The 21,845-nt window shown below is 42.6% G+C and overlaps 1 protein-coding gene across 2 annotated transcripts in view; it reads left to right on the forward strand.

Moving 5' to 3' along the window:
• The window catches only part of MICU1 (mitochondrial calcium uptake 1), a 109,533-nt gene that overhangs the window by 2,200 nt on the left and 85,488 nt on the right, over positions 1 to 21,845 (forward strand). For both annotated transcript variants that reach the window (XM_059821115.1, XM_059821114.1), the window contains exon 3: positions 9,661 to 9,825. In XM_059821115.1, the coding sequence (XP_059677098.1) occupies positions 9,662 to 9,825 (164 nt within the window). In that variant the 5' untranslated portion in view covers position 9,661. The remainder of the gene's footprint in view (positions 1 to 9,660; positions 9,826 to 21,845) is intronic.

Here is a 21,845-nt window from a genome sequence, read left to right on the forward strand (position 1 = left end):
GACTTTGAAGCAGTATCCCATAAGCATTACATTTTTCAGATGTATTTGAGGGAGCCATCAGCTATGTTTAGATCTAGACTGTGGAAACAACCATTTTTGCATTTCTTGAGCAAAATGAGTTCTGTAGCAGTCATGTTAGGTTTATTATAAAAACACATTGCTGCATGCTGTTCCGTTTGCTGCAGTAACATTCCTTGAAATGGGCTGAGCTGGGATATAGAAATACTTGTTTTATTCTTCCCAAGTTTCCAGTAGCCTTGCTGGTGCATGGTATTTTAACACAGTTTAATGCAGTAGGGCTGAGGACACTTGTGTACAACAATAAAAAAACCTTATTTGTTAATTTTCCAGATGCTGTGTGTTCCTGTTGGGAAGTTTCAGGAGTGTTAGTGAAAAAGCGTCTTAGTGTAGATGTGGCTTTGAGTGGGATGATGCTGTTTGGGATAATTCAGTACGAAACAGTTACCCAGGGTTGTTGAGTATTGTAGCCAGCGTTGTATGCCTTTGACAAGAATATTTTGTTTTTTTTTTTAAAGCAGACTGTTTTGAGAAAGGTATGTTGCAAACCGTATGGCTATCTCTTAATGAGGAGGATGGCTATAAATCTCTTTCAGGTGATGTGTTTGACACTTTCAGTAAGAAATGCAAGGACTCATAGTAAAATCTGAGTGGAAATGCACTTTGTCTGCCGAAGCACATACTATCCAAGAGTCTTTGGCAGGCTTGCCCCTTAGTGAATGATGTAAGATATTATAAAACAGAAAAAATAAACAGCTTGACTGTTCAGATCATGCACTGTTTTACTGCGGCTTCTGTAGCATTATCTGAAAAGTCCTTGGCTAGCAAATTTGGGGTTATCTTTGCCTGCTACCTTGTCTGTGAGTGCAGTGGCCATTTTTTTCCCCAAGGAAGCCTGCCATGGAGTTGCCTTCCATGCATTCTGGATTTAACGTCTGCTGAGAGCACCTTTTAATTGCAGTCCCACCATCGCTTGGAGCTGGCAGTACTCTTGTGTGAAGAGATCCTTTTGTCTGGGGTGGCATTAACTGTGGATGTGGGGCAGGAGAAAGTAAAGCAGCCCAAAGCGCTGATCCTTGTAACTGGGAATTTTGAATAGCCAGGTGTCTGGGAATACACAGCTGGTGGCAGGCCAGCTACTCGTGCTGGTTTATAACAGCCACGAATGTGTGGCCTTAAATGCTTTGCATAAACAGCCTTTGATTCGTTATAGGGTTTCCTTTCTGTCCCTGCAGCCTGTGACAGCTTGTTACCCTTCCTTTACCCACCACAAACAAATCAGTGGCTTGAAGTAATGGTTTTTCAGATTTAGCTTTTTAAATAGAAAATAGTTCGTTTCCCTGGTGCAGGGGTTTCTTTTAAGTCTCTAGGGTCCCTGAATCTCAAATTCTTGGGTTTTTCTGTTAGAGTTTATAGCTCTTTGAAGTGAAACCCAAGATCCTCATGCAGACAGCAAGAAAGAAGATCAAGGCTTGAGACAAGCAACGCCTGCAGCTGACCTGTGCTTGAAACATGAGACTTGTGAATCCGTGTAGCTTCATGATTTGTAGCGTGTCAATCTGTGACGCAGACAAAGCCTGTCTATGGCAAAATTGAAATCAGACCCAGTATCTGTATAGACTAGTTGGGTTATGTACCACCACTTCAACATCTGTGTTTTCATTAGTTTGATGCAAACTTTCCATCTCCAGCTTTTTTGCTTCAAGAGCTGGATGAGTAGTTGTATTTTTTCACTAAAATCTTAGCTATGATACAAATGCAAGGAGGATCTGCAAGAACTGACGCCTGCCTTATGTCCGACAGTGTTAAAGAATACAGGAGGATTGTCACTGTATTAGATGCTGTGTGTGCAGCTGCCCAGTGCATGCACCAGGTATGCGCTTGCCGTATATCGGAGTTGTCTGGGAGTTTGCCCCCACCTCTGTTAATTTAAACCCTAACAGCACTGGTATGGAGGTGTTTCTTTACACCTCTTTTTACAGTATGTAACTGTGGGTTGCTATTTCCATTAATGTAATCACCTTTTCTGTTGGCTGAAGTTTTGGTGGACTGCAAAGTAAAACTCCTCTGTCCACTGATGGATATTTCACTTTTTGTTTTCACGGTCACAGGGATGGAGGTACAGACTTCACCATGTCAAATTATGCTGTCTACCTCCAAAAAGAAATTTGTCTTTTTCTGGAGCTGGACGTGTATCTGCAGGTAATGCAAGGCTGTTGAATTGTCACCTTCACAGCCTACTGAGGCTTTTGCTTTCTCCACAGACTACTTACATTTTTCTCTTCCAGCATTATTTTCTTGTGAAACACGTGTTTATTCATTTAGAATTAACACCAGTTTTCTTGGAGCCAAGTAAGCCATAAGCACCTTTTAAATCTACTTTAACTGCTCTGGGATTTTTTTGTTTGTTCTTGTAAGGTACACATGCAGGTAGGTGGCCGTCAGCTGGAGAAAGGACAGGAGCTTCGAGGAGAGTCTTCCCATTTGGTGTGAAAGTTAGGAATTCTCAGGAAAATCACATCCCATCGACACATATTGTGCAAGGCAAGTTAAATCACTCAGGTCATTCAGCAGCCGTATTCCTGCTGACTGCAGCTTTCTACAGAAAAAGGCAGAATTGTTATGTTTTCTACCACTCTGCCAACAGTTCTCTGACAAACCTTTGTTCCTCACATCGGTGTCAATTTTTTCCTCCTGCAAAAATGCCTCGGGTCTGGTGCACTTGCTCTTGTGGCTGGTTTGCAAAGACAGCCTGATTATTTGGGGATAGTGATTGGAAAAAGCAAATTTCACATTGGATCGATTAAGGTAGAAGTAGCTCATGAAACAGGGTCATTAGCCTTAATAAGGGGTGAGGTAGGTTTTTTGTTCAGTTTTTGTTTTTACAGCTCTGCTACTTACCGACTGGCTTCTATAGAGAGGCTTCTAGGGAGTTTGTCAGTGCTGGGGTTTACCATAATACTTTCTAGGTAGAAAAGCCCAAGGAATAGGCTGCAGGAGGAGGGGAAAAGAAAACTTAAACCAGGAAAAAGCAGCATTTAGCATTCATTTCTGTGTAAGTTTATAGTTGCCCCTTAAAAACGTACCGTGCATTGCTGGAGACTGACTGTCTGAAGTAGCAAGCAAATATTTTATCCTTGCTGAAGGTGCTATTTTCAGTGCTGCTGCAACAGATGTTACTGGTTTATTTTGTTTGAGTACACTCATTTTTCACCTGTTTCTTAAAAGCTGCAGTTTGTGGTGTCTGCATCCACTCAAGTCTTTTAGCAACTCAGCTAGCAGGTTAGATTTGGGGTTGCTGTTGAGCTTGCCAAGTGATGCTACTTCTGCCATTTTAGTTGGCACCAAAGTCTTAATCCTAGATAGACTTCAAATGTTTGAAGGCGTGCGGGCAAAGATCTTTCCCGAGTGAGTAAACAGTCCTGTCTCCCTTTCAAGAGAAGACCAAGCTAGCTACTGACCTACACCCTTATAAATAATCCAGTTGCAATTACTAATAATGCTTTATTAAAGGTAACTCATAAGTCTTGTGTGTGTCTGCACACCGCATCGTCTTCTCTACTTAGCACTGAAGATCAGTAAAATTATTTTCAGTCTTGTCGGTTTTAATCTAGGCTCGGTGCGGCAGTGTTTGGGGTTCATGCCTCTTCTCTGGTCAGTTTGCTCGAGTTTAAGGCGAAGCTCCTGTTGCAGCAGACTTGGTAGAAATGGGCATGGGTGACTTGTACAGCCCAAGGAGGGATGGTTATTTCTTCTGTACAGTACGTGCTATCTCAGGATGATCTGCAGTTCCTAGCAGACTATTTGTTTTCAAGCAGTGAGAGCCCAGGTGTGAGTATGTGGTGCTTAAAAATAGGGGAGACATAAGAGCAACTGACAATAACAGAGAAACTTACATTTTCCTTAAATTAAACATAGCTAATATAAAGATGTATGCATTAAATTGAGGATAACACCTGTGTGTAAAGTGGTCGTTTAACAAGTTGGATTCCAACTAGCCACGGTTTTGCTGTTTGATTTTCACTTTGTGTCTTACGATGCTAAATGATCAATTTGGCAGAATAAAACAACTCGTGAGATGAGGATGGCATAGGTAATGGAGTCTTAATGGATAACGTCCTGGTAAATTGTTATACGAAATAAGCCATGTTAATGGCGAGGTGATTGCAGAACACCAAAACGTGTTGGTAGGGCAACATTAGACTAAATTTTTAAACATGTTATGAAATGCAGTAGTGTGGCTTTCATAGCAGCTGCATTCAGAGCAGAACGAAGGTTAATACTAAATCCTGGCTATTTGAGGGATCGCACTGATTGTCCCAAAGGGGAGGACGAGCGATGGTTGGGTGTAGTTACAGAGCTGCGGAGTTGGGAAGTGTGCATTTTCAGGGCTGAGGATTTTAGGAAGAGGTGAACCCTTACTGCAGTGACAGTTAAAAAGAAATTGCCAGGCTGTGGCTTAGGTTTCTGCTAAAGACCTGGCAGCGTGTTATCGATTGGTGCTTTGTAGACTCTCCATCAATTTGAATTGTGCTCTGAAACAAATGTCGTTCCCCTCTCTAGCGAAATTAATGTGATCAAATATTGCCCAATCTCATATCTGAGAAGAAATTACTTTTGCTGCTAGATTTCATTTTCATTCTCAAAACTGATTTATGCGTCTTAGTAAGCTAATAACTTCAGTAATGCGAGTAATCCTTTATCTGAAAATTGCGCTAGCTAAGGTGAAAATTTGGAGTTACAGGAGGGGAAAAGTGCAGGAACGGTTCGGTCTCTCTTGGGGATGCAGGAAGGAGTGGATCCTGATGCCTCAGTAGCTAGAATCCACCTCTGGGCACCCTTTGTGGGGATTACCCTTGTACAAATGTCTCTCACTGGTACCAGTTTGTAAATGGGAAGTATGGTGAACTGGGGGGAGGAGGAGTCAAAATTAATAACTTAATTTTGGTGAAGGCAGGTTTGATGCTAAGAGTCTTTTTTCCCCCTGGTTTACGTATCTCAGATTATTTTAAGTGTTTCTATATTAGTGTTGGCGGTGAAAACTTCTCTCTGAATTGCTTTGCCCTTTCCCCTGTGTCTTGACTTATCCTTCCCGTTGGATTTATTTGTTGTACTTTTTTCCCCATTGCAATTTTTCCTTCCCCTCTTCCCAATAATCCCCTTGAGAAGATGGAGACAGGAGAGTGGGGAGCCGAGACCCGCACTCTTCTGCCGCTGGCTCTCTGCTTCAGGGCACCCCACGTCTTCTGGACCGGGTGTCACTGGCTTCAGTGAGCAGGGGTGAGGTGACTGACAGTCAGGGGCTGAGATGGAAGTAGGTGAGGAATTTGCCTACTCTGGCAATGTCTAACTTTGCTTTTTAATAAACATACGGCTCCAGAAAGCTTTTTCAGTTCTTAGTGACTCCATCTCAGCCAGTCTCTGCAGAAATCTTTATGCCTAAGCAATGCCTCGTAAATGCAAATCCTTTTTTGAGATCTTGCTACATAACAGTATTTTTCATTTAAATTTACAACTGATGTTCTGCACTAATGCGCAAGTTTACCATGTCCTAGTGAAGTTGTTCAAATAAAAAGCGCCTGTGAACCCTTCTCTCATTAAAAATTAAACACCCATCAGCTTATTCGGTTACTGTTCTCCCTCTTGTGTGCTTGCACCACTGAGGCCAGCTTTGACATCAAAAAGCTGCTTTAAGCCTGTTTCATCTTAAAAACTGAGGCTGTTCTGGGTTGCCGAAAAGGACGACAAAAAGTTCAGTGCTATGGGGTACCCAAGTGTGAAGAAGTCCTTCCTTTTCCCCGGGCTGGGCTACTTAGTGCTTTCAGTCTTGAAACCATCAACTAATTAGGGTGCAGGAAAAACGGGAGCAAGTCTTTTTGTTCTTTTCTTCTGGTGTCTGAAAAAGGATGCAAGAGAGTTGGGATCTGCCAATTCTTATGTGCGCTGAAAAAATCCAGGGCTGGACTGCTGATGGGCATGGCAGGGGGGAGAAGCAGAGAGCCTGTCTGAATTTCCTTGCAAAACAGGTTAGCGGACATAGGATTGTTGTTTGGGGAAATAAAACATCCACATCAAGCCAGAATGTAAGTAGCTGTTGAAATAATTTTACATTTCTCCTTTTAAAGCGGTCTGGATCTCCTCAGTTTGAATGATGCCCGTTGTTTCTCGGATCGGAAGCCGTACTTCCCTAATGGGTTTGTGGGTTTCCTGGATGTCAAAGACACGTTTAACGCTAAATTACAGATACGTGAGGCTTTACGCTGTTCCATCTTGCCGGCTGCGTTTACCCATAGAGCAGGGCCCTGAGCGCTTACCTGATGGCCACAAGAGCTGCTGCAGCGGTTGGGGCAGAAACACAGTTTAAATCACGGAGCTGAGGTGTAAAAACATCGTGCCGAAGTGGACAGAGAAAGCCGGGTACCAGGATGGGCCCCCCTGGGTAGGGGTTTGGGGTGAGGTGGATTTTTTTGTGGGGTTTTTTAGCTTTTTGAATGTTTGGGCTCTGAGGATTGGGTTTTGGTGGAGCAGCTCATATTTTATGGTGGAGCAGACAGTCAACAAAACTTTTGTTTTTAAATCTTCAAGTCTGTGGGTTGACTGCTCTGCTTAAGAAAAAAAATACCCATGTCTTGTGGCATAAATAAAAGTAGGTATGTCATTCTTTTGTGGAAAAAAGCCCCAACTATTTCTTTTGTCCAAGGATATGAATTCAACCTCTGAAAGTAACTGTAGAGCTGTTCTGAGCAAGAACTTAAGACTGGCTTATCTCTCAAACAAAAATACGATCTAGAGATTCCTTGTAGCAGTAATGCTAGAACATAGTGGTAACTTCTATGTTTGAACCTTACTTTTGGTATTTTGGAGTTAAGTTTGGTTTTTTCGCTGAGCTACTTTGGTGTATCCTGTTAAAAAAAAAAAGAGATATATTGCGTTAAATCATGCAAGAATTGAGGTTATTTCTTATTGTGAGCTGTAATCACATCAGTCCTTGGGAATTTTATACTTGATCTCAGTTTTATTCCTTATCCTACTGCAGATCGTGGTGTTAAGCTTTTCATTGCTGCAGTTAGGGCAAGATGCTTATTTTTAGTCTTTTAAAAAGTGAGCACCTGCTTTCTTGAGTGATGTGGGCTTAAATGCCTGGAGCTTTTTACAAAACATATCAAATATCACGGCAATTTTGATTTTTTTAAAAAAATAAAAATTAGGAAAGCTTGTGAAATTGCAGATGGAAAGCATGGAAAATTCAGCTTCCAATGTGCTTTTTTTTTTTCTGGTTCTGAGATACGGATGCTCTCTATTTTAGGGTTATTATGGGAACTGCCTGCTTTCAGCTCTCTCAGGCAATTGCTACCAAGTGAGCACTGTCTGGGTGAATGTCCCAGCACCATCAAGGATGGAGATTACTTGGACAAAGCAGATAATTTAGTGTTTCTTAGGGCTCAGACAGAGCAAACATTTATGCAGTACTAAAGCCAACAATCTGAAATGTTGTAAAAATCTCTTCAAGCTAAAAAGTAAGCACTGTGGGGCTTGATTTTCATTTTGACTGATTAAATGATACTGGCAATGCTTCCCTTATCCATTACTTCTTATGCATATAAAGCTGTAATTAGGACAGGGAACCCAAGTCAGGGCAACATTAGCTTCTCTGTGAAAATAACACTTGCAGATTTTTCTCTGCATGTGTAACAGAAATTCAGCCCTGGAGATGAAATGGGAACATCAGGTTTGTGTAGGATGGAAATAATTTAAAATTTGAAATAAGAGCTGCTTTCCATAACGAAATCTTCTATTGTTTGTAGCTGGAGAGTAAGTGCTGTTAGTTGGCTGTATTCCATTAAAACTTTCATTTTAAGCCTATTTATTTTTAAAGGCATAAACAAAATGGTAATGCCGAGTGCAAACTTGGTTTTTAATATCTGCACAGATGAATATAAAATGGATGCTATTCAGATGCGCTAGCTGTGAGCAGCGGAGTTTGTGGTATTTGCCCATAAACCAGGGTGCCGAGGGACGGACACCCTGTGGCTTTGCCCTACCCGGCAAAAGCAGTATTGCCACCTTTGTCCCAGCCTGCCGTCACCTGCCGGTGCTCCATCCCATCTCCCTTGTCCTAGGACCGTGCGAAAGCCTTGGATCTGATGTGAAAAATCACCGATGAGGGATTTGCTAATGATTTTTCATAACCTATGCTTTCTTTCCCCTCGCCACGTATTTCTGGATTGTGCTGTGAAGTCTTCAGATGCATCTCTGCCACCTCTTGCCTTAAAAGATATTGAGCACTCAAAATTACCTGCTGAATATTTTATGTGCGTCTTCCCTCTCTCTTCCTCTCTTCCCCTCCCTAACTTCATATCGCCAGTTCACATTATGAAATCCTGAGCTGCATGTTGCTTTAATCGGTGGAAAAGGGCAGTAATATATTCAATTCTTTATAGATGAAATGGGATAACACACCACACATGTAAGATGTGTTTGCGCAAAACGATCCCAAGATTCCCATTGTTGGAAGTTAATGGTTTAGCAGAACAGCGCAGTGGCATCTTCTGTTGCAAAAGCAAATACAAACCAATAGACGTGATTTTATTTTTGTATTCTGTGGTTATTCTCTGGCTGGGAATATTTGAATAGAACAGCAAGAATGGTGAACAAAAGGAAAATATTGGGGCACTGCTACCCTGCTGTCCACTTCCAATGTTTTTGCTGGCCTTGGGAATTCTTTTACCATTCTGTTCCCAGTTTCTTCTTTTTAAGGCTGACCCCGCGATCGGAAAATTGAATTTGCATCAGTTAGAAATAAAACCTTTATTTCACTAAAAGATGCAGCACCTTTTCTTTTCAGAGGCAACATTTACCCTTCACCTTCAATCTTGTGAGCGAGCAAAAATTGCTTTGTCTCCTGTAGCTGGTGTGTGTGATGAGGTGACATTTTTGCGGTTCAGATTTCTCTGTTGTAATAATGTTTAGATTTGTAGCTCTGGTTTCCCATTTGTCTCGATACCATTGTGTAACGGGTTATGGATTGTATTTTATGAGTTTTGACACTTTGAAACTTGCCTTATCCTTAAAGTTGAGTATAAATGTTTTTGCTCCAGGCTACCTAAAAAAGTGATTGAAAAACAGTAGTTTTCTTAAGGAAATTTAAAATGACTGGGTTGGGTTTTGGTTTGGTTGGTTTGCTTGTTATTTGGTTTAATTTGCCTTTTAAAATCCATCTGTGTCTTTCCCTCTGGCCAAATGGCTCTTATTTGCTGTAGTTGCTTGTAAGATCTACCTGCATCTTCCATGCCTTGGTACTTGAGCGGGAGTGGGCAAATATTTCTTCTTGATGAAGCGTGCTGGGGAAAGGCTGAAGAGGAATTTGGAAAATGCTGTAAGAGCAGCTGAGTAAGTAGTTGGGATGTTACAGCAAGGTGTGTCAGCCAGGTGTATGCCAATACATAATACTCATAACTTGCTATTTATTAGACAGGTTATATGCCTGTTGTAGAACAGCTAACAAACACCTGTGACAGTTATTTTCTGTAACTTTTCCTATTTTAGAAAAAATGCGAGCAAATATCTGGTTGAGGGTCAGCATGAGAGTCCACAAGTGGAAATGGTTTGTTGCTTTACTAATGTGTTGTTCTTATTTGACAGGATGTTCCGCCTTCGATTTTTTCCTGTTGCAGCTGGGCTGTCTGCTGTTTCGCGGCGTTACCATGGGACAGCACATCACCCCAGGATCAGGCGTAGGCTCGTGGTGGCGGCAGCTTTCATAGGGACGACTGCAGCGACAGCAAGTGCCAGATTCCTTTGGCAGAGGTAATATATATTTTTTTGTTTTTTTAATTTTTTGCCTGACACCTCATGCTGCTTTAGTCCTGTGGTAAGTACCTGCAGATGGGTTTAAGATCTGCAAAGCGTTATTGCTTGTCCTGCTTCTGCCGCATAGAAGGAATGGCTGTTGCTGACTCCCTGTGGAGCTTCTTTGCTGTTGTGAGTAGCCAGAGAGATGTGAAAAAGCTCAGGGCTGAATCGTTTTCCTCTGTAGCTGTCCTTAATGGGCTATTTGCCCTTGGTGGGGTTTGCTGCCCGGCATCCCCTGGTGTGGTGATGCTACATAGGTCTGTGGTGTTGTGCAAAGAGAAATCTGTTGCCTTTACCAACCTGGGTGAGAAGGTCGTGCTTTCGGCTTCTAGGAGGGCTGCTAGGGACAGCATGCTTGGCCACGGGATGCTGCTCTGGTTTTCTTTGTGTTCTGCTGACTGCTTCACATACAAAACATAGCAGAGGAGCAGAAGGGGACAGTCCTTCTTTTGGTGGTAAGGTAGCTGCACACAAGACTCATGAGGTTTTTAAGGGCCAGAATCTGAGAACACCTGCTCTGAGCAATGAAGTGCAAAGCTTGTTTCTATAACTGTGAGGAGAAAGGGGATGTTTGTGTTTGCCTGATGTGACCCTCACTGAACCCTGGGCCCATGCAATGTTTGAAATAAATCAAGGATTCCCTTCTCTTCCCTCAAAACGTGGAAGCAGTGTGGCTCTGACAGTGTCACTCAAGCTCATGGCTGCAATTAGAGTCTGAATGTAAAGTCTTTGCTGAAAACCCATCTTATTTCCCTGTTGATATTTAGGTGGTTTATTGCTGGCCCCCTGGTCACCTGTGTTGTGGCTAGAAGGCTCTAGTTTGAATGTTACAGGAGGAAGATGGTGGTAATTGTTCTGGCTGTTCCTAGAGCTATCAAACCTCTTATGTCTGCTAAAAGGAGTTGCTCAGGCAGAGGAGGAACACAGTGATCCAGCACAGTGTTGTCTTATGCTGCATTTTGCTAATAATCTGCACTTAAGTAGTGCCTCTTTATCCACAGGACCTGAACGCCTCTGCGGGGATGGCCAGGATAACACCCCTTTTCAGGCAGGGAAGTGGGCAGGGTTTTTTCCACTTAAAACATCCTCAGCATGATTGTAAAGTAGGTACAACATCATGTCCTATGTAAAGCTCTCCCAAAGACACCAAGTTACTATCTCCCTTCTGCAGCAGATTCACCCAAACAGCCAAACTATCAGTGGTTAGCTTTGCCTTTTATCAGGAGGAAGGTGCTCCCTGCAACAAAGAGCTGCTAAGGGCTTGCAGAGTGCTAGGGCAGGGGTGATCTCAGGGACTGATTTTTTTTTTTTTTCTTTTTGGCTCCTGGAGTACTTGGCTGTTCCTTGGAGGCCCCTGGGCAATGTGGCCAGGCTTGACCTTGCTCAGCTGAGAGTGCTGATAGAAATCAGACAAAGGAGACAACAGCTTCTTTGATGTAGGGTGGTCTGTGATCTCCCCAGTGCTCATCAACCTGGAGAGATTGATTTGCTGTGATTTCTATTTTTTTCTTTCCTTGCTCTGTCTCCTTTGTCTCTTATAAATTTGTAAAGCACTAAATAGAATTGTACAGATTTAAGTATTCCTTTCCTATATGAGCCATGAAATAAATCCACAATGTCTGTAACTGTAAAATAAAAGTACATCCAGGCTTACAGTGTTACTTTAATTACTTGATATACAGCTGTTGAGTAAGAGGAGGAACAAAATTGATATGTTTGGTGTAGGAAATACTTCATACTGACACCTGTAGGAGTTTTAAACAGACTCTCAAATAGGCATTTTATCATTGTGTTTAAATAAACGAGGGATAAGAAACTGCAAATTTCCTTTTATCTTTCACAATATATAAATTGAGTGATTAGTCAAGTTTGAGAATAAGTGTAGGTGAATAAAAAATGTTTGTAACGGCATCCTGGGTTATTCAGGTAGTTACCTCCTCGGTTATTACAGTAAGTAGCAGTGAGTGTAATGAATTAGTTATAGGAGGTAAATATCTAATGTAGCCAGGGCATGGGGATCGAATAAGTCAAATGTCACTGACAATGTAACTTGTATACTACAGAGAGAAAGTCTGTGTGCATCTGAGTATTTACGCTTAGTAGTAAGCGATTTTGATTTATTAAATGTTGCAGCGGTATTTAAGTGGGAAGCAGGTTAGGGAGGTCCTTTGCGTAACCAGTTCTGTTGGTGCAGTTAGTCTATTGTAGGGATGACCCATGATGCTTGTTTTCTTTCGATTAGTGAAGCAACCGTGCTTTCGTTGTGATATGAAACTCTCCTATGCTGCACAGGTATTTTTATTTCAAAACAGATTTCTTGTACTTCTGATAATGAAGAACCTTGCAAAAAGGGATTAACATGGTGGTGCCTGTATGTGAGTTCACCCTTTCCACTACTTAGCATGAAGACAGACAGGACTTCTCAGGTGGTTTCTGACTGTCATGTGCAGCCTGAAACCAGTGTATTTCAGATGGATTCTATAGGATATGCTTTGAGCAGCATCAGAAGCCAGTGCTGGGGTAAGGAAGTCCACACAAAGGTGGAGAAGTCATCAAGGATTGAAAAGATGTACATAAAAAAATCCCGGTGGTTGTAAGATGTGAGATAGGAAAGACTTATTTTGTGTCTTCCTAAGACTGGAGGTGGGTTGGTGGGATCTTCATGTTTGATCTGTATGTAGCTTTCTGCATAACTGTCCGTTGCAGGTGAGTATTGGTTTTCTTTCCTTCACTGTCGTCTAGGAGCTCCTGCTGTCTGCCTTTGATGGAATAAATCTCATCTAAATAATTATACGGCAGGAGCAGCTAATGCTGCTCTGTTCTGCCGTGGTGAAGAATACTTCAGCAATGCAAATAACTGAGCTTAGAAGACTAATGAAGTTTACTCTTGCTAAGCAATAACTTAAACTCTGAGGGTTTCCAGCTGGCAACAGAAGCAATTCAGTATCTGGGCATTGGTATAATGAACGGAATAAATTAATTGAAATAAATCTTGGCACAGTCATTGGCTAATCTAAATGAGGCATTAATATATGAGAAGTACTGAACTTTACAGTTTGTGGCAAGCTTAATGTTTATAAAAAATATTCTGTTACTGATACTCGTGTAAAACTTGTATTCTCTATTTGTAGTTCCAAATACCCATTTGCAGTGTTATTAAAAGCCCACAGGTATCTTCTTTATGTCACAGACCTTCCTGGCTGAATCTGTGGGCACCGGGCACCTGAAAGCACTTAAACTGGCATTTCAGTGCTGAAGCTTGTCACTCAATCAACCTAGTATTGAATGAAATAAGGGAGTGAATGTACCTTTGGGGAGCACAGAAGGACCTTTGTAAGCAGAGTCTTACCACTGCTCTTCCTGATGGACTGGAAGTATTTAGTTAAGCTTAATTTCTTATCCTTTTCCAAATATATTAGCAGTAAGAACAAGGGCAAGACATCTGTGTTGCTCTGGAAGTTGCTTAATAACAAGATCCTTTGTCACTAGCATGTTTGTGTTTAACGCGGTACCCAGTCTCATTTTGCTGCATCTCCTTGGCCTTATTCTGTGCTCTTCTGCCTTTTGCCCTATCCTGTGCTTAAGTCAAAGCAATTAAGCTTGAGATACCCGCTCCTAGCCCTGACAGTATATTCTCATTCTGTTAAAGCTCTTCTTTTTCAGGCTCCACTCCTCACCAGCAAGCTGAGCTGTTTAGGTGCTGGCTGCCACTTCTGCAGATTTCATTCCATCTTTACCATTTCTTCCTCTCTTCCTCCACCCTTTTCTTCTTTGGCCATCCTGTATCAACCGATTTACTGGAAGATCCTCTGTAGGAAAGACCCTTTGTTTTCCTTGCTGTGCTGACCTTCACTGCTTTTTGTGTTTGGCTGTTCTCCATCGGCGCTTCTGGAATTAATTTTGAAGCCTAGATCAGCCCTTAGCTAACTCTGTTTAAGAATGCATTGCTTTTTTGCATCAGTGTCTTAAGGGCTTTAGAGTAATTTGCTTAGAATACATTTTTAATGGCAGAATTGCTGGAAATATCTTATGCCAGCTGAAACTGAGAATTTAAAAATCTTTGTTCTAGTAAAACGAAGGAAACCACATAAATCATAGTCAAGAGGGGAGAAACCTGTTTTATAGCTATAGATGCGTCAGGTACTACTTAACCTGATGTAGGAGAGAAAAGACAAAAAATGTAGGTATTACCCATGTTAGGTTATTTTTATTTTGAGAGCTCTGTCCATTTTTTTAATTCTTTGAGAGGTGACAGACTTAAGAGACTATCCTTGGGGTTGCTGTGCTGAGGGTTTTCTAAGGCTTGAAGACATGTTGATCTATGAGTGGTGTCTTGAAAGAGCACTGTGTCCTTTCAGGTGGCTTTTGGCTTCATATTATTTTTACCCATGAGCATCAGGGGAAGGAAAGAATCTGATGCCGGGGAATGAGCCAAAGTAAAAACTGGAGCCAGTTAGGAGAACATCTGAACTGCTGTGGGGGGGAGTGACCTCAGCTAACCCTGCAGAGCTTAAAGCACAGGTATTGCCCTAAGCCTGCAGAGCCCTGGAGTTTGGTCAGTACACGCTCATAATATCTTATTTAAATGTTGCATAGCAAATCAGAGCTGGGATGTGTGCGGAGAAGCCAGGTGGAGATGCAAGAAACTGCTTCCCGAATTGTCTCGGTTTGCTGTGACTTTATGGGGACTGCACTTGAAATCCTCTGTCTCTTAACAGGATAGGTGTTGTTCGAACCCTGGGTCTTTAATGTCACTGGAAATAGCACTTTTTAACCTGTTTTTTTAAAAAATACGGGTGCCCTCTGGTGGCCAAGTGCCCGCCTGCTGCCGCCCCGTTGCACCGAGTAACTAAAAGTACCTGTTCACCTTGCCCTCATCCCCAAGAGCGTGTTGGCTGTCCTCCAGTAGCTATCTGGAAAGCAACTTCTCTCCAAGAAGCCACATCATTCGGGAGTGGAGTAGGGGGAATAATTTCCTGGCTCAATAGAGGAAGCGCAGAAATTGTAAATATCACTTAGTTTTGAATAGTTCCTGATTTGGAAGTAAAGTGCCAATGCAGTCATTGAGTGTCGCCCCTTTAGGGTCTAGTCTTGTCACGGCTGTCACTATCTTACAACATTCAATGTTCAACACTGCCCGATGACATGGCTGCCTTCTGGGCTGTGCTAAAGGTTGGATCTGCAGGGAGGAAGTAAGGGAGAAAACTAAGGATGGGGATAATGTTCATTAATTAAGGATTTAAAACAGAAGTTAGCCTAACCTTGGGGGTTTTTATCATTTTTTACTTTGGCAAACTTCTACAGCTTCAGCTGTCTTCCCCAGTTGACGGTTGCTGAGATTTGCTGGTGGTAGCTATATGCTCTTCTTTTGGTCTCTAGACCACATATGGGATCATGTGTTATTGCTGGTTGTGGGGCCAGCTGAAGAGAACAAAAGGCTTGTGAGGTTGAGGAGGCTTCGTGTAACGCGACACAGCCCATCTGTTTTCAGTCTGCCAAAAGGGCTGAGGGATTGCATGAGGTACTGGCTAGGAAGGGAATAATGCTATTAAATGCCCTAGAGTTGGTTAGAGCAGAACAGTTTTTAATTGGTATTGGTATAGACATAGCGGGGAATTGCTTCCTCCTTGACTTGCAGCTGAATTCGTTGCGACTTCTGTCCCAAGACCATGAGGCCAAATTCTCAGAAGTGTGCAGCTGCGTGAACGCATCCCAGGCTGGAGAGCAAAAAGTGGCGCCGGGAATGACCTTCTCTGGTCTTCCAGTTGTGAACAGCAGTACGGCCTGAAAGCTGTGATGTGTTAGCCCGGTCTTTCACCTCCTGTGACCTTCCCCTGCTGTCTGCTTTTAGTTAAAGACCAGGTTTCAAGGGAATTAAGAAATCTGAAGGGACCTCGTTTCCCCCACAAGGGATCTCGTAGCCCACATACCTTTTCCCATAAGTCAAATAAAGGTTTCACACTCCTTTGGGTTCCCCAAGCAATAAGATGTTCCCTGGATTTAAAAAACTCCATCTTGCACATTCCAATTGTGAGAGTCGGTGGTCAGATGCTTGGAGCACTCTTCCTTTCTTCTTCCCCCCTGACTTGCTTGAGTTCCTCTCTATTTCTAGAGAATTATTTATATAACTTCAGTCCTCTAGCAAGATGGCTTATTGTCACTCTACATTTGGTCTCTTGTGTTCTTGTGTTGTCAGTGGAAATGAAGATGGATTGAGTAGCATGGTCAGGAAGACAAACGCTGCTTGCTGGGAGCCTATAAAACGCTCTGGTGTGGAAACGTGCCTATGAATAGGCGCACCCATTTCTTATTGCCTTGCAGGACTGAGCCTGTAGTTCGCACGACAAAACCAGATGCTGCGGTGATTAATGTTGTAGCACATCTTCACTTAATGGCTTGTTGCCTTATTGTGGACGATCTGGGAAAGGGAACAGATGCTGATGAGAATTCATGTTCCTTCCCTGGCAGGTAACTGGGTGCTAGGGCTGCTCGCTCTTAAAAGTTCTTCATGATGCTTAATTATAAATACAGGCTAGTTAAACTAGATGGAAAATAGTGCATTTTGGATTAATGAACTCACGTTTGCATTTTCGTATTAGTATAGAGACCTGATTTGCCTGTCCTTACAGAGAAACTAAATATTTTCAAGGAACTTGAAGAAAATCAATACTGAAAGTCACAATTCACATCAGTTTTTCTTTAGCTGATATTTGATGTGTATAACATACCTGATAAGTAAATAGTGCTTCAGCGCAAATGAACTTGATTGCTGAAAATGCAGGTAGATGTAAACAGACAACTTCCCAGAATTACTGCTTGCCTTGGCTAAGCGCTGCTTGATCTAGAGCTTATCTCCCCCTGCCTCAGCAGAGGGAGCCCACTCAATCTTGACTTTTTTAGAAACCATTCGGGGAAGAAAATCTGTACATCAGGGAAATTGTTAATTATCTGTGCTGTGAACAAGGCTCTGTTATTCTTGGCCTCAGTGTATGCTAGTGCCTACTTGCAGCCATTTCTTGGTTTTGTTATTAGGTTACAGAGCTTTCCAGCTTGTTCCTCTACCAGGAACACAGGCTATGATCAATTTATTCCTTTATCTCAGCCTGGGAGGAGTAAGGTCTCTGTCTCTGAAAAACTTACCCTACTAAATATTTAATTTGTGGCTTTTGATTGGGTAGGATCTAGAGATTGGATAGGATTTAGAGAAAAAAGATGCTAAAAAGCTGAAGAGCCTGAGCACAGTAGCCTAGGAGGGCTGCATCAGTGCCAAACAGGAACATTATTTAATATTTAGACTTGATTTGAGATTCCTGTACTTGTACATACAAGGTTTGCGTTTGTCCTTAAGACTGCGATGATTCACCGGGAGCGATGATCAACTGGCAATCCGCTAACGCACAACGTGGCTTTCACAGCCATTAATGTCTAGGATGGATGAAACTAGTCACGTAAACATGTCTGTGTTCGTTGTGCCTAGATGTTCCCCTTACTCTTTGGCTGTCTTGAATGGGTATTGTGTGCTTGCTTGTGCTCAGCTTACCGAGCAAGCGAGGCCATAATTTCTAATGCTCTCTGAATCTTTACTGAGAGATGGCAGGGGACCCAGGGACTTCATCCTCTAGCTCATTAATAAAAGAGGTGGCGTAGGGCCAGGAACTTATCCTTGTCAGGGCTTGGGAGAAGCTCAGCCACTCGTTGATGATCAAATGCTCATATTTTGAAGCATGTTATTAACCAGTTTTTAATCCATTTGAATGTTTCGTGTTGATTTTTGTGTTGCTCTGGCTTATTAATCACAGTATCAGTTAGTAGCAAGTGGAATAATACAGTGTGAGAACTTGCATTTATTAAGTGAATGCTACTGCGATTATCAACAACACTGGTAATCTTACCAAGAAATTACATCTAGCATAGACTTATTTTCCATAAGCCCCTGTTGACTGTCATGAAATTATTCTTTACCTTCCTTTAAAGATCATCTTGTCTCCTCTGTCCAACGTCAGTCTTTGTCAAAATAACAGGTCTGTGATAACACCTATTGCCCTGTTTTACTCTTTTTAAATATTAATAGCAATGAGTTAAGGCTTATGGAATATCATCAGCAGTTGGGCAGAGAGTCTCAGCCAACTCTTGTTAAAACTAAACCTCAGACTTCTGCAGAAAGCTTAATAAAGTCTTGAGTAGAAAATACGTATCTATAGTGTTGCTGTGTTATATAGACCTTTGCTACCATTCAAGTGGAGAGAGTCTGTGCTCTCTCTTGAGAAGGTCAGGATAAATAGAATATAAAGCATTATAAACAGAGTAAGTGTTCACCTGGAAATATGTAATTCTGTCACTTCCAATAGCACAGTAAACAATAATCTTAATTTATTACATGCTCCTTGTTGGTTTTGATAACTTGGACAATAAAAACATCATGTTCTCTCAGACATTGCCTCTTCCTTGGGCGCTTCTGTGTCCCTTATCAATTTTCTACAGTACCTAGCTTTCAATTTACATGGAGTACATTTAACTTTCTCTTCCCATCTTTTCTGTTTCCTTATTTCTACAGGGCTTGCTTTCTTCTGAACTGAAGTTGTGAGGTTTTTCACTTGTATTTTTTAGCAGTTACAGCATCCTTCTCAGCCTCGGGTATACGCTTTGAATACCCAATGAAACAATCCTCAGCAGGTGGTAGTTGTCATTCTAAGTCAGATTTATTTGTATCTATTGGTCTGTCTGGCTCATAATTTCCAACTGATAAAGCCAGGCTCATACAAACCCTCAAGTATTGTAAAAAAAAGTAATAAAAAGGGGGAAAGAAAAGCTGTTCTGTGTTTGAGGGCACCTTAAAGAGCTTGTGGCATTGGAGACTTTCCTTTGCCTCCCTTATTCTTCCAACCTAAGATATTTTTTCTTGAAAAGAAATGCCGGTGAGTGACAGCAGTGAGCCTGCTGTCTTTTGGGGAGGACCAGGGATAAAGAACAGGATGCCAGCTGTGATATTTCTGGGTTCATGTTGTCATCCTACCTCGTGCTTCTCACCATCTCTGCCAGCCTCACGGTTTTATTCGGTTACCTTGCCTTGCCGGACCGCCTGCGTGCCCAGGAGCAAATACAAGGGGAGTTGCAGCTGTGACTGAAAGCAACTGCCATTTTCTTGGGAGGGGGCGGAAAAAGCTATCGAGCCTGTCAGCCTTCAAAGTACAGTTCAGATCAAGAGAATTTCAAGTGAGCAGTGCACTTGGGAGGTGAGGAGTGCAGGCTTATGGCTCTCTGCTCGATTCTCTCTGTGCATGGCAGATGTAACTGAGTCGCAGCTGTGTGCATCTGTCAGGGCTGCAGTTTGGGGGTACGGTCCCGTACCCCACTCGGGGTGAGCTCTGTTTGGAAATGAAAGCAGTGTCTCCTGGATTAAGAAGTTAACAGATTTATAGTTTACAAGGATGTTAGGGTAATGTCAGTAGGATGCCTCCAGCATGTGTCATGAGGGTTGACAGCCTTCGTGAAGCAATTGTTTTCCTCTGCAGGCTATCGGGGAGTCATCTCTAAGGAGCGGCATGTTACCCCACACTATCTGAGTTAGCTGGTGAGACTGACCTAAAACCATTCGGGTTCATGTTCTTCAGAGCAGTCCCCTTCAAGGGGCTTGAAGCAGAGGTTCTCGCGCTCTGGCCTGTCCGTCTGCGCCCATGTGCTGGTGCCTAAACTGGGCTGCGGCAGAGGAGAGTGGGAGGGAGCATGAGAAATCAGCTAGTCTGCTGCCAAGGCAGGGCCGGGTGCCTCCACGCTAGTCCTGACAGGCAGCTGTCTCACCTATTTTTAGCAATTTGCTGGAGATGGAGAGAGCCGTGATGGAATAAATCCTCCCCAGCAGCTGATTCCAGTGTTTCCCTGTCCTTAACATTAAATGCTTTCTGTGTGTGTGTGTATACATACGTATGTATGCACAGTTTTCTCCTTCTTTCCCCAGTGTGAAAGTCTCTTCCCTTATGATGTTCTGAAGCACACATCCTGCATCTTGTCCTGTTCTTGCTGGACCAAGAGAACAGTCCTGCAGCAGGTGTTTTATATATATTACAGTTATCTCACCTTCCTCTTTTCCATCTTTCTTACAGCAATCTGACTTACTTAAGTCAGTTTTTCCCACAGAGTGTTCTGGACTGTTAACCATTCCTGCTGCTCCCTGTCAGAACTTCTCCAGTTGGTCCAGCTCTTCCTTGGAGTGCATCATCAGTAGCTGAAGGCGTTTCTGTGAGGACGTTCCGGCTGCTAGCTGGGGTGGAAGGCAGGACGTGCACATCTTGTGGACTACGCTGCTGTCTCCTTATGTTCTTGGACCTATTTTAGGCTATGGCTGGTATCCAGAGCTGTCTCCTCAATCTAATTGTTCACATTCATTTCTGGAATCTGTCTTAATTTTGGTGTGTTCGTTGCAGTTCTTGCCACAAATTCATTGTGCTATTTTACGTCAGCGTCAAGTACTGTGAAAGATGAGGAAGGAAGCAAAGTAGTAAAAAGCCCTGTGAGTGGGGCGACATCCTGAAAAATTGGGCTGTGGATCTTTATCATTTCTGGGTAATTTCTTATTAAAGTTTCAGCTAACTAATTTAGTCGCTTAGTCGCTGAACATGGTTGAGCTGAAGATGAGACAGAGCTCCTCACTGAAAGTACTCCCAATCCCTGGAGGTTGCCTGTTTTTGAATGTTGTGTCCAAGCTTCCTTTTGCATTTCAATATGTAAAGCCTGAAGTTTTAAATGGCTTTTAAACCTCACTTGGATGTCTCCAGATGTTTACATACTGAGAGTGGCAACTCTAGTCAACTGAAGAACACATCTGTAAGGCAGGATTCCTCTCTCCTGCTTCTTGTTTGGTGGCAATGTCTTTGCTGATTCCTGGGTACCCAAGTTCTTGTTAGATCTCCTACACTTGCTTCTGAGACTAAATAGCATCTGATAGCTAAGTGCTTTCCTACTGCCCACAGGATTAGAATAACTGAGCACAGTTATCTCCGGCACAAAGCTTTGTTATTTTAGCACACTGTTCTGCTTCTCTCACTTAAAGAGGAAAAATACTTTAGAGTGCAGGGTTGTGATTTCTCTAATTGGAAGACATGCAACTATGGAGTATCGTGCCAATGCCTGGTGTGAGTACCAGGATTCTTCGTGGGTGTATATCCTATGGTTGCATGTGTTTGGCTTTCTCAAAGAACAATTTGCTACGTGAGAATTTAGCATCGAGTAGTCCTCTGTGGTAGCTAGGTGGTTTTCTCTGGGGATGATGCACCTAATCTTACGCTTGATTGATGGCTTTCTCCAAGGATTCAAAGAAGGGATTACTAAGTAGGTGGAAAATACGGTCTTTGCCTCAAATTCAGTTCACTGGGGGGAAAAAAACCTGAAGAGACTGGGAGGGTTGAAGCATGACAGCTAGTATCTGGGGCAGGCATGCTCTGTGGAGAGAGGCTGGCAGCGAGTCCTGGCACACAGTGAAGGGAGTCTTTGTCTTTTTGTTTCCCTTTTGTGCAGAAGCTGTAGCAACAGGCATGCCATTGGAAAGTCAGTCTCATCAAAAAAGGAGGTGGAGAGTCTTCACTTGTTGATGGCAGTCCAGTAGGGTGGATATTTCTGGAGCTGTGGGGTTTTTCCAGCCGTACTCTGACATCTGCATTGAAAGACTCCTTTATGTGGGCACAGTATGGAAGTTGCAGTTGTGGGAAGCCAAAGATTTCAACAGAGGATGTTTGTGCGGGATGTAAAATACACAGAGTAGTAGGTGTACATAGAGAGCAGATCCTTCAATGGTTAATTCAGTGAGTAGTTTGGGCTGTGGCCTGGAGGTGAGGGATAGCAGATACTGTCCAAAACCTTGCTTGAGGAGTAGACTACAAACTCTGCTTTTATTCTCATAGCTCGTTTTGCTTGTATGCTGGAATGGTGATCTAACTCTAGAGCAGAGCCAGTTACCTGGATAAACTAGAGGCGGGGGAGAA

This window comes from Gavia stellata, chromosome 9, assembly GCF_030936135.1.
Source record: "Gavia stellata isolate bGavSte3 chromosome 9, bGavSte3.hap2, whole genome shotgun sequence".
Classification (NCBI taxonomy): domain Eukaryota; kingdom Metazoa; phylum Chordata; class Aves; order Gaviiformes; family Gaviidae; genus Gavia; species Gavia stellata.